The sequence below is a fragment of the Laccaria bicolor genome, genomic scaffold (genome assembly GCF_000143565.1).
Source record: "Laccaria bicolor S238N-H82 LACBIscaffold_11 genomic scaffold, whole genome shotgun sequence".
Classification (NCBI taxonomy): domain Eukaryota; kingdom Fungi; phylum Basidiomycota; class Agaricomycetes; order Agaricales; family Hydnangiaceae; genus Laccaria; species Laccaria bicolor.
The window spans coordinates 233648-251471 of NW_001889882.1; the positions used below are offsets into that span (position 1 = coordinate 233648).

At 45.8% G+C, this 17824-nt stretch overlaps 8 protein-coding genes across 8 annotated transcripts; 4 read left to right on the forward strand and 4 right to left on the reverse strand.

Annotated features, from left to right (window-relative positions):
• Positions 1-42: 42 nt before the first annotated feature.
• Positions 43-1072, forward strand: LACBIDRAFT_326753 (uncharacterized protein; the record flags this gene model as incomplete). Its single annotated transcript, XM_001880557.1, has 4 exons — positions 43-90; positions 477-617; positions 896-971; positions 1029-1072. 4 exons carry the CDS (start codon positions 43-45, stop codon positions 1070-1072), a joined length of 309 nt encoding a protein of 102 aa, XP_001880592.1.
• A 429-nt stretch (positions 1073-1501) lies between these two features.
• LACBIDRAFT_326754 (uncharacterized protein) lies at positions 1502-3770 on the reverse strand (the record flags this gene model as incomplete). The annotated part of the gene is made up of 15 exons (XM_001880787.1): positions 1502-1609; positions 1687-1706; positions 1749-1977; positions 2088-2106; positions 2204-2208; positions 2245-2286; positions 2379-2399; positions 2494-2522; positions 2574-2597; positions 2715-2813; positions 2912-2961; positions 3025-3128; positions 3364-3408; positions 3441-3643; positions 3689-3770. 15 exons carry the CDS (start codon positions 3768-3770, stop codon positions 1502-1504), a joined length of 1080 nt encoding a protein of 359 aa, XP_001880822.1.
• Positions 3771-6793: 3023 nt separating this feature from the next.
• Positions 6794-7082, reverse strand: LACBIDRAFT_296925 (uncharacterized protein; the record flags this gene model as incomplete). The annotated part of the gene is made up of 3 exons (XM_001880788.1): positions 6794-6842; positions 6896-6974; positions 7052-7082. The coding sequence occupies 3 exons, from the start codon at positions 7080-7082 to the stop codon at positions 6794-6796; spliced, it is 159 nt and encodes a 52-aa protein (XP_001880823.1).
• Positions 7083-9106: 2024 nt separating this feature from the next.
• Positions 9107-10270, reverse strand: LACBIDRAFT_296926 (uncharacterized protein; the record flags this gene model as incomplete). The annotated part of the gene is made up of 7 exons (XM_001880789.1): positions 9107-9477; positions 9533-9611; positions 9661-9870; positions 9923-10012; positions 10075-10131; positions 10183-10214; positions 10264-10270. 7 exons carry the CDS (start codon positions 10268-10270, stop codon positions 9107-9109), a joined length of 846 nt encoding a protein of 281 aa, XP_001880824.1.
• Positions 10271-11004: 734 nt separating this feature from the next.
• On the forward strand, positions 11005-13269 carry LACBIDRAFT_296927 (uncharacterized protein; the record flags this gene model as incomplete). The annotated part of the gene is made up of 10 exons (XM_001880558.1): positions 11005-11407; positions 11467-11548; positions 11604-11790; positions 11840-11970; positions 12029-12167; positions 12219-12395; positions 12451-12623; positions 12674-12825; positions 12877-13120; positions 13176-13269. 10 exons carry the CDS (start codon positions 11005-11007, stop codon positions 13267-13269), a joined length of 1782 nt encoding a protein of 593 aa, XP_001880593.1.
• Positions 13270-13716: 447 nt separating this feature from the next.
• On the forward strand, positions 13717-15337 carry LACBIDRAFT_294122 (uncharacterized protein; the record flags this gene model as incomplete). The annotated part of the gene is made up of 8 exons (XM_001880559.1): positions 13717-13776; positions 13829-14092; positions 14192-14298; positions 14350-14415; positions 14471-14547; positions 14601-14951; positions 15093-15260; positions 15327-15337. 8 exons carry the CDS (start codon positions 13717-13719, stop codon positions 15335-15337), a joined length of 1104 nt encoding a protein of 367 aa, XP_001880594.1.
• A 333-nt stretch (positions 15338-15670) lies between these two features.
• Positions 15671-16323, reverse strand: LACBIDRAFT_296929 (uncharacterized protein; the record flags this gene model as incomplete). The annotated part of the gene is made up of 2 exons (XM_001880790.1): positions 15671-15948; positions 16005-16323. 2 exons carry the CDS (start codon positions 16321-16323, stop codon positions 15671-15673), a joined length of 597 nt encoding a protein of 198 aa, XP_001880825.1.
• A 179-nt stretch (positions 16324-16502) lies between these two features.
• On the forward strand, positions 16503-17629 carry LACBIDRAFT_326759 (uncharacterized protein; the record flags this gene model as incomplete). The annotated part of the gene is made up of 6 exons (XM_001880560.1): positions 16503-16509; positions 16568-16599; positions 16652-16714; positions 16921-17088; positions 17126-17185; positions 17228-17629. 6 exons carry the CDS (start codon positions 16503-16505, stop codon positions 17627-17629), a joined length of 732 nt encoding a protein of 243 aa, XP_001880595.1.
• Between the last annotated feature and the right edge of the window lie 195 nt (positions 17630-17824).

Below are 17824 nucleotides of genomic sequence, written 5' to 3' on the forward strand. Positions count from 1 at the left end.
CCACATCAAATAGGTCCTGAGAGGACGAGGTCAACGACCTCGATGCAGACAAAACTGATTGCTTTTTCACTCATGTCTTGCCTGCTCAGGGTGTGTGGCCATTGAGTTGATAGTCATAAGGTCCAAAGGGGAGCATTTCTTGGAGAATTTTGTGGCATGCTCACTGTTGAACTTGATGGGTTTCTTTGGGGGGTTTTGAGGCATAGAACGTGTCTGATCTCCCCAATAATGTGTCTGATCTCCCCAATAACGCGTTGTGAATACTCAACAGCGTTGTGGTCATGGGAATCACACATGATCAGTTTATTTTACTACGGTTTGATGGGTGCGACTAAAAGCAGACTCCATATGAGGGAGATCAACTATCATCACCCTCATCATAGGAGTTGCCTATGGGAGACTACAAAACATACTTGAATATGAAGTATATACAATGTAAAAAAGTACATTGATAATCTAAGCTGAGATTATGACAGATAATGATGGGGGAGATGTGTCACGAAAGTGGGCATATTGACAATGTGCCAAATGTGGGCAAGGAGAGGGGTGTGCTGGAAATAGAGGGAAAGCCAGGCAAGGGGGTGCCGGCCCAGGAATCCCATACTGGGATCTGGTTAGTAAGTCCAGCTGCAGGCTGCGAAAAAAAGGACACCTTGGGCAAAGGGTCTTTTATCATCAAATTGAGTACCTTGTAGCATAATGTAATAACTAAGAATGTACTGGGAGGACTACAGCTCCAATAGAAGCCATAAAGCACCAGAGATGTAAGGTATTCATTAGTTTCCTGCCATATTTGGGCCATCAATGTCAAATTACATTGCACACTCCACATCCTCATTACCAGCAAACTACTTTGCCGTGGACTGACAACATGAACAATATTCAAAATATACAGTACATCTTACATGACAAGGTTGGGGAAGACTGGATACAAGATGATTTCACTCCTGTGCGAAAGTCCAGCATGCGCCGTGAGTCTATGAATACCTTTGGATTGATGACCAGACACACTTACTTTTTATGCTTAGTGTTGCTGAAGTTCAGTTCAGTCCAGTTCTTCACCTCTTTTTGAGAACTGAGAGCTGAACTGATGACCTCCAGGCAGAACTGAGAACCTGGTGGTAAGAACTGTTCTTCCCTGTCCAGTTCTGTTCAGTTCTCGGTTCAAACTGCCGAACTGTCAAAAATTCTGCAGGAAGCTGGTATGTACCACCACCTAAAGGTTTTGCGACTGCTTACTGCGACAGTGCACCGCAAGTTGTTGAACATCAACACAGTACATCTTGGAGTGCATTGTGGACATCGCTGGAGAACGAGCAGCTAAAAAATTGTTTGTTTGTTTGTGCATTACAAGTGCATTACTATCTCTCCACCAATTACACCTTTTGGTGAAATTGTCTGTAGCTCACCAGGAAGCGGCAAATTGACTTACTGGTATGGCCCCAAACACCAACTCTTCACTGCCCTCTCCCAGCCCATATCCGTCATCAATGTTTAATGTTTAATGTTCAACCTTGACTGCACCAACGACAACATATCCTACCCATGCACCCTTCCCACCCCATTTCGCCGCCTTGAACATGGCCATGATATCATTAGTTGAAGACAACTACAGCTTCAACAGATTCAAAACTCTCGTAGTCGAGGTACCCAATCCCCCTCTCCTTCTCAAACAATCCTACTCACTCCCAGCCTCAGGACAAAACCTAATCTCACCCATGTCATCGACCCTGCAACAAGGTACTTACAACCACGTCCCTCCTCCCCCTCAAACGCACCCTCTGGTACTCTCAACGACACCGCTGCACCTTCATCCATCTGTGCAAACACATACGCACTCTTCTCCAGCACTGTGGGGGAGATGAAGGACTCAGAGATACGAAGCAACATTAGGGATGTCCAGGAATGGTAGCTTGATGTGAAAGAGGTGGGATGTGTTTGAGAGGGAGTGGAGAAAGGAGGGTGAGGCGGTTCATGCTAGGATATGAAGAGGAATGGAGGAGATGTTGGAATGGATGTTTGATGATTTTTCGGTTGGGCATGTATGTGTGGTGGTCGTACTGTGTATCAGAAGTGTTGATGCTGACAGCTTTGTGTACAGCAGCCCTAGTCGATTGGGTGACGATGTTGGCATCTATCAATGTGGAGGTGTAAGAAAAGGTCAGTCACAATCATTTCAGATTACTCCATGCTCACTACTTACAATGTCTGTCAATGAATTCAGATTTGTGTACACTGACCTACATTAAGTTGTAGGTTCTGATGCCATTGTAAATGACATTGACGCTATAAGAAAATGGTAAGTCAGCAGTTCAATGCACTAATGAACTTTGCAAAGCCTCATCGACAGACAACGGTGATCCTTAGGCAGGACACACAACAAACGAGCTTTGGTACATCTAGGGGTAAATACTTTGTAGTGAACAACATGATGTACTTTCTTCCATTGTCTCCAGAACAACTCCAGAATCATTATATTTTACCAATGCTTACTAATGAGATGAGAGAAGAATTGGTGTACCCTGAGGTTAGGAAGGTTGAGAATAAGAAACCAAAACTTCAAAAACACTCACCAACACACCTCTTATTCAATGTTTCTTGGCCAATTCTCAAAGAAAAAAATAGATAAAACTTGTATGTTCAGTTCAGTTTGAACTGGTTCAAATACAGTTCTTCAAATTTCTCTCATGCCCGAACTGCGAACTAGAACCAACCACTCGAGCCTGGACCAGAACTGGAACTGTAACCAAACTGTCTGTTCGGTTCTGCCAGTTCAGTCTGAACTGATGGTTCGGAACTGAACTTTGGCAACACTATTTATGCTCCAACAGTCTCATAGCAATCCGAACCCTGAAAATGGCAGTGAGAATAATGGTGAAAATAAAAGCAGCATGAAAGTGACATCACATACTGATGAAATGTCTCGTGTTGAGGTTGCAGAGCCACCAGAAGTCAAAAATCCTGAGGACTCAGGGTGGTTAAAGCGCAAACGGGTCCCTGATAAAGGAGAAGACCACAACGTACTTTGTAGAACTTGTGCAAGTGCCCCAGAATTGGGTCTGCATGGCTTGTGTGGCTTCTGGGAGAGGATGCAAGGGGGAAGTGCTCACATGGATGATGTCATATTGCTATTTTTAGACATGTGCCTGATTACATTAGTTAGTTAGTCCCCCTCAAGTCACCTTAACAAAAAAATCGACCCTGGGTCTTTTTTTTCGATGCCGGCACCCCCTTGAAGCCAGGTGCCGAAATCCATGTAGGGATTGTGGGAGTACTGAATGTGAGGGAAGGGATAGTAGGAACCAGGAAATGATCTAATAGAAAAATGGTAATCAGTAAATGAATCTATTGAATGTAACATACCTTGGTTGAAACAATAGTGAGGGCAGGCAGAGCGATGTGGCATGCCTACTTGTGTTTATGCTTGCAGTTGAACACACCACTTGTGCAAATGGCTGGCTATGGAATCTTGAAAGGTGAGAGAGGGTGGGGATACGGTCATGTGTGCATGTCAGAATACAAAGATTAGGGAATTGGTGTGTGGTGATGGCCACTTGCTCAGGTTGCCCTGTCTTTGTAAATGGGTGCTCAATGATGGTGGGCCCTCTGTGAGCTGGCAGATCAAGGATGGTGGGGACAGGGGCTGAGCAGTGGATGGCGCATGTAAACAACAGCTGCCTGGACCTACCAGCCCATGTCCTGCCTTGCTGCGATGGAACCCAGAATGGGGAGGGGTGGTAGTGAATTAGTGTTTGGAAGTCCGGTCTCATGACTGGAAAAAGACCATAACCAGACCGGACCAAGACCGCAAAAGACCGGACCTGCAGTTACAGTCTTTTATTTTTGAAATGTAAAGACCACAAAAAAACCGGTTAACATGAACCGGTATTGACCGGTTTGGACCAGTCTTTTGTAACTTCTTAAATACCCTTTAAAACGCACCCAAGAACGTACGATTTGGTAAAAAAACGAGAGAGATATGAATTAAAATGTAAATTACTTTTGGGAATAATAGATGTACCAGACTTATTTTATAGAAGCACCAATTCCTAACGGAATTTAACGTTCTTGGGCTCGTTTTGAAGCTATTAGAGATGTTAATAAATCTACCAATTCATAATTTTAAAATATTGGCCTAAAGACCGGTCATAAACCGGTTAAAACCAATGCAGACCGAAACTGGTCTATAGACTGCAAAAGACTGGGGTCTGTGGTCTTTTTGTGGTCCAGTCTGGTCTTTTGACTTCTGGGGAAAAGGCAGACCGGTTACAGTTATGGTTAACACCCCTGGGCATCAAAAAACCGGACCGAACTGGACTTTCAAACACTATAGTGAATGGAGAGGCATGATGGCGACTTTTTTATGTTTGAGGGACAAGTAGGGGGGAGCTGAGAGAAGAAAGAGAGGTAGTGCAGAGTGCTAGCTTGCTTGCAGTGTGGAGATGAGAAGGGGCATGGTATACAGTCATTTGATGCCATGAGATTATGCTTTGAGGTCCAAGATGGTCAATATGATTGGAGCGAGGTGATTTGAGGGCTGTAAGTGTGGTCAGAGGTGGTGGTCAGTCACACTGACCACTGCCTCAGTCATTGCAGTCACTTGGTGCCATGAGGTCATGCTTTCAAGTTTATGTGGTCAAAGTTGCTAAAACAAGGTGATTTCGGGTGGGGAGGGCTGTTTGCATGGTGAAGTTACCCAGAGGCGGCAGTCAGTCATACTGACTGCCACCTTGGTCATTGACTGTGGAAATTTTGTTATATTGGGCAATTCATCAGGAAAAAAAGTGGTTGCGACATAGCACAACATAGTTCTGATAGCTATGGTAGCACTTTTGCAACCCCCCCCCCTTTATATAGCACTCCATAGCATCCATGTCTGTTTATATAATACTATAATTACATATATAGCCTCACCTGCTCATGACATATCCCTCCATAGTATCATAGTACAAAAGTCATGTTTTTATACATGGACAGATATAGACAGCATTGTACAAGGTAGCACAGGTAGAAGCCAATACATATGTATTTCCCCTCCTGTTAATTTACAAACACCGTCTATAAAAGTAGGTAATACTAATCAACAAGCATTATCTGTCTCCAAGCTCTCCTCATACACCTATACAGCAGCTGCAACAGAGACAGGGATGGCAGGGGTGTTCTTGAGACAATACTGTGGTCACGGCTATAATTCACAAAACATGAGGAGAGAAAGGTGGTGTGAGTACAGCAAACACAGACAAGGGAGGATGAAAGCATCTACACATGCTTGAGGGTAGGCACTGCCTGGAGATGAGGAAAAAGGGGGCGTGAGTATGGTGAACATGGATGAAGATGGACAAAAGGATGCACACGCTGGAAACAAGGAAAAAAAGGGGGTAGGAGTAAGTGCAGTGAACACAGATGAGGGAGGATGAAAGCATGAACAGAACAGAGCTGAGCAAACAAAGGGGGCTGTGAGTATGAAGAAAGAACATGGATGAAGGACGAAAGCATGCACTAACAGGAGATGAAGACGACAAAAGTTGGATGAACACACAAACTCTCTAGAAACAAGGAGGGGAAGGGGGTGTGAGTACGACAAACATCGGAAGAATGCAAGTGTGGGGAAAGGGATGGGGGGTGCTCACCTCAGGCCCTTGTGAACCTTTCCCTCCTTACCGTTGGCTATTGTGATGTATGGTGAGTGGGAGGAAGCAGCAAGAGGGGGACCTCTGGGGAAAAGAAGGGGGAGAAAAGACTTGAAGGGGGAAAAAACTCGAACATAGAGGGTACTTGAAGAGCGAGAGAGAGCAGGCTCCAAGGGAGAGAGAAGGTTCACAAAGAATAGGAAAGGCTTGAAGAGCCTTAAAGAGAAGGTTGTAGACCAGAAGAGGGAGAAGTCACAGAGGGACAGAAGCTGCAGGCTCAGAGAAATAAAGAGAGGAGGGAGTCGATCATTCGATGTGGTGGGAAGGAAGAACAATGTGCCAAAAAAATTCAACCTGGTCACATGGCGTCAGAGTTTCAATGGACTTCAACACATCCACTTCCTCACTGGAACCTCTCAGTGCCCCTGGTTCTTTGCAAGGTTGAAGTTGCTGATATGATGGTGGGGATCGCAGTTCTCTCCACATGTGTCAGAAACAATATCAATGTGCAATGCCTCCTTCCCCTCTTTCTCGCCACAACTAACCCTAACCTCTTGCAGTTGGTTGGACACTGCTAGCACTCAGCATAGAATTAGTGAATGCTGGGTTGGGTCTCACAGCCCTCTCCATCCTCTTGTGGCAAATTTTCAGGCTGTGGTATTGCTGTGAGGTACTTTGCAGGTTTCAACTGGCACAAATCCAGTACTGTCCTGACCTCCCTCTTTTCCTATCTTAGGCTCACCCTTTATCTAGTCTTGCCGAACTTCCTTGTGGCATATGTGTATGATCCCTCAACTGATGGCAACATTGAGGATGACACGCATGACACAAGGAAATGGAAGGAAGGCAGCTCAGTCTCATGGAGTTATCATTCTAGATGTCGCAACTCACTTCTATATTAACTCCTACAGAGACATAGATACATTTTCTGTCTTCAAATGTCTGTCACATCAATTTATAATCCTTTGCATCTCAAAAGATTGATTATTTAAGTAAACTGTCTATGACAGCCTTATAGCACTGATAGCCACTGTAGCACGTGGACGGTGGCAGCAGCTACAGACTGAGGATTGATGAGGTGGCACCACTGTCAGCCCTATTGCACAATGCAACAGACCAATGGCCTATAGACAACAACCATGCCAATGACGAAATCAGCCAAGCTATTGATGAGTATGACAGGTACAATCGGCTACTGATCTAACTGGTAATCTATTGGCTAAAACTTTTTTTCCTGATGTTAAATAAAAGAGAATGTTACTTACCTTGAATACCAGGCTCCTTCACTGTTTTTGAGAGACTTAGAGGGGTGAGGCTGGGAGATGGTCAGTGAGAATGGTGGACCTGATCAGCCATTGATCAGCCACGTGATTCATGAGTTATCTAAGCACAGCACATGTGATTCAGTAGTGAAAACTGACCTGTACTGCTTAATATACCATAGAAAAGCATAAAAAATTGTAGACTTGTTTATATATGCATAGAAAGTATACCTGAATTTTTTCAGCACGAGGGTGCAAGTAGAAGGTGCCCCATGAAGTAGTGACATCACTAGTGAATATTTAATAGGTTTCACTACTTTGGTGGCTATGTCATTGCCAAATAGAACCAATTCCAGTTTTGCTGTCTGAGTTTGCACAAGCTGTCCAGCTCATGAAGGCTGCATGAATATCAGCTCAAACCATTCCTTGGTAAGCCAAATCCTCCCCTTTTCCTTCCCTCCTTTTCTTCTTCCTTCCTTATTATTTATTATTTATTTTAAAATTTTGGACACAGGTATGAGTAGTGAGCCCTCCATGGAGTCCAAGTGGTGATCAAGTGAGGCTCATGACAGAAACAAAAAGCAAAGAACTGCAAAGACTGAGTGGCGACATGTGGGAACAGTCCGCAATGAGTAAGCCAAAGGAACGAGGGTGGCATACAGGTCAAGGGGGGAGCACAATTTTAATTTAATATATCATGTTGATTTTTTTCATAAGGCCAGTACTTATGGCTGGACTAACCAACCAGGCATGTGAATAATCTTCCATATATAGGTAAAATCTATAAATAGGTAACATGTTTTGGACATCATTTGGGCATGTCAGCCTTGTCAGCTGCTGTCTTATCCTTCATTTGCTGCCCCTTCCTCTGCTTTTCTCCATGCTCTTATTACATGGGTCACAAACCCACTCATTAATACCATAATCCAGTCCAATGCACAAAAGGTACTGCATGCCCACAATGTCTCACAGCCTTTTTGCCCACAGGTACTTGAGTAATTACTGAGTACTCCCCTTTTGTCCTCCACCTCAACTGCATCTGTACTCTTACCACAATCACAATGCAGATGTCTTGAATATTGTCTGCAATCCTTATCATATACTAGGTTCCTTGAAAGGGATTATCATCCTAAGTGTAAATGCCACATATTTACTGGTTCCGGCAGGGTCATCCTGAGAAATATTCCCCTTGTAAGTGGGGACAGCTTGTGAAACACCTCAGAGAGTGCACCAGTCTAATCTGAGCTCATCTGGCCCATAGATTACCTGAAATTGGCACTTCAAATAAAATTTAATGGCCTGCCAGCCAGACTAACCAACTGACCCCATATGGCAGATTCAAATCCTGCTCCCCCCTTGAAACAGGTTCATCACCTGGTAAAGAAGGTAATAAAAAGCAGATAACCATGTTAAATACTTAGTTCCACATTAGTGTAAAAAATGTTCAGATGAAAAAAATTCATTGTTATTTGAACTTTGCAGCCACAAAAAGGTGATGTCATGTATGTAAAATATCTATTGGTGGTTTGTCAGGAATTATTGAGAAACAAAAGAAATTTTTTCCAGGAAAGGAAGATAAAGAAAGACTCTGTTTTACCTTGGCGACAATGATGAGGCAACTTACCCGATGAGTTTAGATACGAAGAAAATTTGCTATCCAAAAACTTGCTGTGGCACAAAAACTCCCTTTTGGAATCCTTTATTATTTTCTGCGCTCCCACAAAGGCACCGTAGCTCTTCTGTCAAATTTTCGGAAAGGACGATCATCTGATAGGTTTCTGGCAAGCTTTGAGATGGCTATAAAAGTACCAAAAAGCTATGAAGCCTGTGTGAAGCGGTCCCAAATATTGTGGACCTAGATTACGACGTCAGGGTTGGGACGGGAATCTCCCTCAGAGACCCAAAAAAAAATCGCGATTGGAGCAAGAAAAACGATTCGTGCACTCAACGCCCATTGCGCTTGTGCTCCCGCTAAAATAATCACCAAAGTGGGTTATGAATACAACTAATGCCCAAGACTTAGACCTATCAATTAATAAGTACATCGTTTGATCATTTTACAAATGGTATGTCGACTGTTTAATATCCTAGGAAGTTCAGCAAAAATGGAGACTTGTATTCGAAGCGCAAAGCAGTTGAGAGAGGAATGCGTCACTGGTCTGCCGATGTGCGTGATTCATGTGTGTCTTGCTTTGGGTTTTGTTCTGAAATCCCCTATGGAGAATAGTTCAAAAAGTTTTCTGTAAGCAGGAAGACCTCCATCTCGCTCATGACCCCCCCATCCAAACATGGCAGCGATCTGATGAACCTAACAATACCGTCTCGCGGAAGGGTAGACACAGAGTGAAGAAACTGCGCATTTCGACACCCATACGTTAAGAAACGCTCAAGGAAGTGTGTCATTGGGGGAACGCAGTTGTTTAGAAAAATTTCAACGGCTTCGACGTCCTGGTTTCTGGCGAGAGAAGATCGACTTGGAGCAGCGGAACGATCAGTGTTGCGACGTTGGGAGCTGGCGCGCGAGCTCGAGCCTTCAGAGGCACGTGCGTAGCTCGATTTAGATTTGGTGGCCACCATAGCCAAACCTTGAGCCAATGATATCAAAAAAAGAATCTCTGACGATGCGAATAAAATGCTCACTTGAAGGTGCAACGATAGGCATCAAAGGAGTTTGTCTGGAGCGTAGTGGGGCCTTGCGTGTGCGGGGATTTTTCGTGTCCTAGAAGCTTTTGGTTGAAAGGTGTGCAAAAGAGAAAAAAACCTCTTACTACTGGCTCGACAAATTCAACTTCGCTTTCCTTTTCATCATCTTCGTCATCGCCCTCAGACATACCACCACTTAAATCTTCAATCAACCGACCCCTGGCCTTCGAATAAGTCCTGGCACTGGAATGGACACGCATGATGTAAGACTTGACCAATCTTCTCAATTCGGACCCAGAATTTCCTTCGAATATGTTTGAGTATTCCTCCTCAAGCTGTCCGTCGTAATGTCAATGGAAGCATTGCATACATGATAGTTTGCCTCACCATATTTTGCACATTCTGAATGGCATGTGGCTGGGAACACGTAGTTTGAGTGAGGCGAAACTCTTCTCTTGTGTAGCGTCTTAGCTTTTCCTAATGTTCGCAGGGAATGAGGGATAGGGAGATCAAGAGAACAGGACCTTATAATGACTCACAAAGACGTCGTACACATCGTACCCTTTGGCTTTAACGGCGTCCCGCAATTTTGAATCCTAGTGATATGTTAGATACTCTTCGCGATGCTTAAAAATGATTTCTCCTACGGTGAAATATGTCTGCTTCATGACTGTAGATCCTGAATGACACGTGAGGAAGGGCTAATAAGAGTGTCATCAACGACTCACGACCCATTGAAAAATCGGTGCTTATTTTGAGACGATGAAGGGCATTGTGGGGGGAAGAAGGCCGGCTGGGGAGTATAGGTCCGTTTTATATTCCTGAATGAACAAGAATTAAACTCTGCTGATGGGAACAACAATTTCTTTCCGAATTTCTTGGAATGCTTCTTTGTCAACCTAGTCATATAGACTCTTGACAAATGTGGAGATATTCCGCCGTCGACTATTCCTGTAGGAGGAATCCCCGCCTTGCCTTCAAGTTATTCTGTCGAGGCAAGTGGTTTGAACCAAAACAGGACCAGCCATGGAAGGCCAGAGAGCAACCAGAGCACCTCAGAAAGAACAGGCCTGCAGGAAGACGCCTAAGCGCAGCCTCTGCAGATCGAGAATTGCGGAGTTGACGGGTGAGTTTACCAAAAATATCCTTCGGGGATCCGCAGGTGGAACTCGAGTATCAGCAGATATATGTGCAAATGCGCACCAGAACCAACCAGAAAGCGAAATTAAGAGGAAGAACGTTGTCGTCGAGGGGTGTCGATACAGTCGCGCTACATGCTGGTCTCAATACATCAGGACTCTCGAGGAAAGTCGAAGTCGAGGCCAAGTTCAAGTTAGCACGAGGACATGATTTGATCGGTTGCAGTTACAACTGTAACATATTCAATTCATAACGTTTGACGTCCACCTGGACAACATAACGAACGACAGCTCAGGCCGCACTCAGTGCGTGCTGTAGGCGTCCATAAGATGCCCCAAACACTCAAACTTGACGAAGAGTTGCTGGAGGAGGACATTGGCACACTCAGTCCATACCCCTCAATGGCGTCGGCATCCAGCTCTCGAGCCAGTTCAGCAACAATCTCCAGCACGACAGTGTCTCAATTGCCGGAGGACCTCGACATCCACCTAATGATGCATCAGAACTCGACAAGGAGACAAAGTTTTGGCCCTTTAGCGTCACCGTCGTCCCCTACGCTTTCTCTTCCAAGTGACGTTAGGCCCAAGCAACTTTCGCGTTCGCACACCCTCCCTCATGGGTTCCGTAACATTGAGAAGAGTCCGAGAAAGAGACAGGTGGAAATTGAGAAACTTGTCGTTGATGAGGAACTCGTCAAGAAGATGCAGAGGTGGATGCTAGGCATTGCGGCTGGTGAGTTGTATTGTTATTATTGGCGATTCATAAGCTCTGGTCTGATCATCTTCCCTCAGTGCAATTTGATTTGGAGGATGGTCCAGTGATAGATGGAATCTATCCACCTGTCAAGCTTTCGCCAGCTGAAAGAGAAAATATGTCAGTTTGCGTTTGGCCTCCTAGATGCCCTCAATGTTGACCATTTCCGATACAGCGCTTTCAGTGCATTCCCAGATTCCTTTCAATTTGACCAGGGCTCACAAAATCATTCATTCCGAATACGTGAGGAGCTGAAAGATTTAGCGAACAGACGGTGTCCTCTGTCAGTTGATGGGTTTATTTATGGCTTTGCCCATTTTACGCAGCGGAGGGATCCCACGTCGAAGCGAGGTTATTACCAGGTATGACCTTGTCCCTCTGCCTAAACAACTCGGACTTACCTTGCACTAGTCTTCGATTGTGATCCTGACGTACCATCCATATCCCGCCCTGTTTTCTGCGTTAGCCTCCATCCTCGGACCGCTGTTTCAATCGCATGAAATCCCGATGCTAGAATCAGCTTGCTATAACATTGCGACATGGTATATATGTTTGAAAACCCTTTATAACGAAGTTATTGACGCTTGTCCGCAAAGGAAGGCGGGACCCAACTCCAGGAGAGACTCTGGAGCTTGGCTTCCTTGGTACGGTTTTACACGTAGAGATTCCACATTCAGTGGACACTCAACAACTGACGGAGACATCTTCATTTAACGAGAAATACAATCCGAAGCGTCATGTTGGTGTTTTAGTGGTCTTTGAAGGATTCTGTTGCTGATAATTTTGTTAGATCTTGGCTACAACAACACCTTTTTTACCCCCTCCATTGCTTCTTTTTGAGGCATCTCTCTCAAATCTGTGGTCAATATGGGAATGTCTCGTTTTATGCGAGCCCATCCTGATTTTTGGGGCATCTCCGGCCCAGACAAGTCAGGCCATTTGGTGGTTGAGGGATCTGCTGCGTCCAGTGAAATTCTTCGTTGTAACTTTATTCAACGAGATCTGATCTTCTTTCATCACAGATACCCGTAGCGGGCGATTTTCGGCCCTACTTCACAATGCAGGATGGCGACCTTTCCTTGCTGGTTAACAAGTTGCCCCCCAAGGCTGGATTAATCCTTGGGGTAACTAACCCCTTCTTCGAGAAATCATGTGCCCATTGGCCGCACGTTCTAAGCTTGGGGCGACGTTCGATGTACGTCTAATACACTCAACCGTAACAGGCCTTGCTGAGCAATTCAATAGTCCAACGAGTGCCAGTTTCAAAACTCCATCATTAGATTCTTCGGCGGGACCTGCTCCTGGATGGAAGACTAGGACACATAAACGATATATATCCAAGGACCGCGTCCTGCTCAAACAGCTCGAGCATGCATGTCGGGGAGATGACCGTAGTCGTAAGTGCTCACTTTTTACGTCCTTGTCGTTGGTAACAAATGGCTTGACAGGATTAATGGCTTCTCTGGCACTCCGACGTCACTTTTGCTCTCGCACAACGCAACTAATCACGCCTCTTGCAAGATACCTCAATAGCCTGATACCCTCACCCACCGAAGTCAGCCGTGCACGGACCTCGACCAATATCCTTCGGTTGAAACCTTTTAACTCAGCCAACTTCTTTGCGTCTCTAAAAGCGCATGGGAGCACTCTTCCTTTCAAATCTACGGGCAAGCGTACTGAATTTTATGAACGGTAAGTATGGCTATCCATGTCAACCTTGGGGGGTACTAACGTTCCTTATGCATAGGTGGCTCAAGTCGCCTGCTTTTGGGACATGGGTTGCGCAACAAGAACAGATTGTGCAGGACGTATTGAACACTGACGAACCACTTAGCACGTAATAGCATTTAGCCACCTGACAAATAATAACAAATTCTGTGACTATAAAAGTTGCGAGATACAAGTAACACAACAGCTTTCTGTTTTCTCCTCTACGCTCTGCTCTTCGTCTTGTGTACTTATCTCTATTGCTGTTCGTCCCATTCTTTTCGTGTACTTCTCGTACTGAAACTCGTTGAAAAGCTTGTACCAGCCTCTGTAACATACTCCCAATGTAAGAGCTACTTTCTATCGTCTTGGCTAATATTGTGTAGAGCGCGTTGCGGGGGACTTATCAGCGTCATATTTCCCTACCACCATTTGCCTATCTTTCTCATCTTTGTCGTCGATACTCAAATCCTGTGGTCTTTACCTTGCAGAACAAAAAAGAGTTGCACTTTTCAGTCCAGGCGACGCGCCTTTGCTTTTGAGTCACCCGCTCCCAGACACGGACAACTTCACACCCGACTATGAAGAAAGACGACCTTGATCTTTATGGAGAGGAAGAGTTGCGTCATCATAATTCAGAGGTGGGTCCTGTTGGCACACGCGCATATACCCAGCTAACGCTTTCTTCAAAAGTACCAGAGTGGACAAGATCATCGCATGATCATGGATAGCCAACAAGAACAGGTCCAGACGGTCACCTCAAAGGTTGAGCCTGCCACGGGCGACAAACGACCCCGAGAAGACGACGGTTCTGAACAAAAGACCAACGGTACTCCTCCCTCTCAGAACGCCAACCAGTTGAATCAGATGAATGGGATGTACGCCGCCCAAGCCATTGGGCAAGGCGTTGTTGGCGGTCCTGGATATGACTCTTTGTATATTGGCGACTTGCAATGGGTCCGTTTGTCCTGTCGTTTAGTCTCATGTGCATATTGTCCTGAAATTGACTGTCTACCCTTCCCTCCCCTTCCCCCCTTGTTTGATGTCTGATTACAGTGGACTACTGACGAAGATCTGCGACAAGTCGCTTTGAGCGTCGGTCTTACTATCGACCACAAGGACATCACTTTCTCTGAGCACAAAGTGAATGGAAAGAGCAAAGGGTGAGGTTATGCAGAATAGGTATCATTCTTGTACGCTGACTTGGGATGTAGCATTGCATATATTGAATGTCATGATCTTCAAGGAGCTGCAAACTTGAAAGAATGGTTTGACAATAAGTGCGTCCTTCCTAAACGTTTTTATTCCTCAGCTCTGAACGTCTCGGTGTAACAGTGATTTCCAAAGTCGGAGGGCAACAGCAACTTTGACAAACTCATCTCAGGGAAATCCCTTCCGTACACTACCGAAGGGTTTGTGCCATTTTTTACGAGCTCTAAGATTTGAAGGACTGACCATCCTACAGAACCTCCCCCGAGAAACTCTCCGGCGGTCAATCAGCCATCAACCATTCCGGCCGTTGCAGGGCGCAACGGAGGGAACTTCCGTGGCGGACAAAACATCAACCAAGTTAGCCGGGGTGGAGGCATGATGGGTGGGATGCCTGTCATGGGTGGTATGGGAATGGGTGCGATGGGAATGGGCGCAATGGGAATGGGCAATCTAGGCATGGGCATGATGGGAGGCGGCAACTTTATGGGTGGTGGCGGACGTGGAAGTGGCTTCGTCGGGGGACGTGGGGGTATGGTCCCTCAGGGACCACGGGGAGGCGGCGGCATGATGGGTGGCGGCCGCGGAGGCATGATGGGTGGTATGGGTACGAGTTTTTAGTTTCCTCCCCTCCCATTTTTTATAGTCTGTTCGTTGTATGTTGTGCTTACGATCCTGTTTTTTTATGTTTCTTTTCCCTCCCTTCGTTGTGTCCACACCCATTGTGTTGGTTACCGCAATTTTCTAGGTGGAGGCATGATGCCAAATGTCGGTGTGATGGGCGCTGCAAGAGGTGGATTTGGTATGCAAGGCCACTTCAACCCCGCGTTCATGCAAAATGCGCAAGGGGCCGGTGGGGGTGCTGGCCAGCTCAACGCTCCTGATGGACCCAGAAAACGGTATAGGACTGAAGAAAGTGGGTGAGGGGGGCCGTCCTCCAACATTCTTTCGGACCAAACTACGTAACTCTCGTGCACTGCAGCTTTCGATTGATCTTTTCGCTACTATTTTATTGAACAGGGCCACAACTACAACAAAGTATCATACGTACAGGAAGACAGCCGGATTTATTTCGATAATATTAATATACTTATCTGGTGGTGCTCGTATCCCCCCACTCTACATAGATAATGGTCTGAAGACCTATGGTTTCCCCATCTTGGGAGGCCGCTCGGCCAACGCGAGAGCACCATGGTCCATTGCCTCCGATTGTGGCATGGCGAGCAAGTCGTCCCGTCCGCGCGATGGATGTCATGATATGCGTCTTCGTGAGTAGTAAGTGCGGGAAGGCGGTGTAAACTGAAGGCGACGTACATCGAACACAAGTCAAGCATCATCACCAAACGACAGAAGCGTTTTGCTTGGTTTTTTCGCTTTCTTCTTGACAGAGCCTTTCTTGTCCTTGTTGCTGTTGCCTTTTTCTTCTTCTTCAGGCTGTCCGATAGCTTTCCGCTTACCAGTTGATGTCTTGGTCTTGGACGATGATGAGAATGATAGACCCTGTTGCTGGGGCTTCGCCGTTGCGGAATCCTTGGATGGGCCTCCAGGAGGCTGCAGCTTGGCAACGACATCTTGTGGATCGGGTAATGGCGGTAATCCTTTCTCTAAATTCCAGTTATGAGGGTTGGGCAAGGTTAAAACCAGATCAACGTAAACTCACCACTTCGTCTAACGTTCTCCGCCTCACGTTCCGTCAGGTGCTTCCCTTTTCTGAGAACGACAACTTGCGGTTTCTCGTCCCCATCATCTTCATCAGCGCTTCCTGGATCTTCTGCAGGTCGTTCGGGGATGGCAGGACGTTTTGGAATGGGTGGGCGCCCAGAGTCAACATATTCGAATTCGGGATCTTGGTCTTCTTCCTCATCCTCGTCTGGAATTCCTGCAACTCGGTTTTGTAGTTTGAGCAAGAAAGAGGGAGTGTGTTGTTGGTATGATAGTTTTGAGGAAAGTTGGGCGCGGGTTGGCTCTTTGGGCGCCATTTAATTGAGGGGAAGGACAGAGCCTTCGCGTCGCGCTCATGTGACCATGTGGATCAAAATACGAAGACTGCCAAAAAGGTTCACAATTTATTACATATGCCGTCGTCCATGTCAAGCCGCAGAAAAACCCTCTTCTCCTCTAGCCACCGTCAGCCATCCTCCCTTCTTCGTTTTACACGATGCCCCGTAAGTTCTGGCCCAGTGAACACCATCAAACTCTTAGGCGGTACTACTTAACCTACAGGCATCCGCATCCGCAAGGGAATATCAGTAGCGGTGAGCTAATACTTAGACCAGAGATATAATTTGTATTTGAACTCTCCTATAGAAGGAAGACCTTCAGAAGTCACTAGGTCCTAATTGTACTCCGGCCTTCGTCAAGCAGTGGAAGGTCAGTGCACACCCCAAACACACCCATAATCATTCAGAACCTAAGGTGAGATTTTTTACAGGAAACCCTGAGAAACACTCTACGGAAGCATTTCGATTTGGAAAAAGCATACAATGAGCAACCAGAAAACCTGGCCAAATGCCAACAGGAGGTAATAGGTTTGCGGCTAACCACGATCTGATGTTGTTAAATGGTCACTTTTGCAGTTCTGGCTGTTATACCCGGAGCTATTTCTTACGTCAGATAATAACGACCACCGAAGAGCTGTAGCCCGTGTTTACATTCAGAAGATCTTCGCAAACGATAAATGGAAGAACTCGACAAGAAAGGGTGGAGCAGTGTTACCCCCTGACAATGAGCTGGCTCCATCCAGAGTGCGTAGATCTCAAAACGTTGCGACGAATTTAGTAGATAGTGACCTCACCTACTTCAGAGACGTCCGAGGCAATCTACGGTCAGGATAAAGTATATGTATGCCGCGAAAGGCGGTAGCTGATTTACATTTTTTAGCAGGCCAAAAAAGCCGCAAAACCGCCATCCAGTCTAAAGCCGGTCCTTAGAAATCGTCCACGACCTACAAATCCAACTGCATTGGAGAGGACTCCAGCCACCTCCGTGGCGCCTTCCCCACCTCAACGACGTGCTCGACCTTCTGATGCCAACATGCCAGTTTTCGACGAGGAAACCGCCCAAGTGGCCCAGTTCCTCGAAACGTGCACCCCTCCCATGACTCAATTCCTCCCAAGCTTTCTCGGGTTTGGCTGCAAAAATGAGGATTTTTTGCAAGGCGTTAACTTGTTGCCGGATGACGCGGTTGAGTCTTTTTTGAATTCCCTTCCTGCCTGTGGTGAGAGTAAGTTTACGATGATGGATATACTTGTCCTCAAAAACCATTTTCGCGCGTACTTGAAATGACTGACTGCTTTGAAGCAATTTGTACTGAATCATTAAACAATAGTCTCATGTATTCGTTCCTTTTCAATAATTTTGTATGCTGTATATATACTGTATATATGAATGAATATGCTCAGCATCAACGAGTTGCGGGACGATCTGGAGTAAAGGCACCTAGGAGCGACTGGATGGTTGGGCCTGAGAACGAATTTGAGT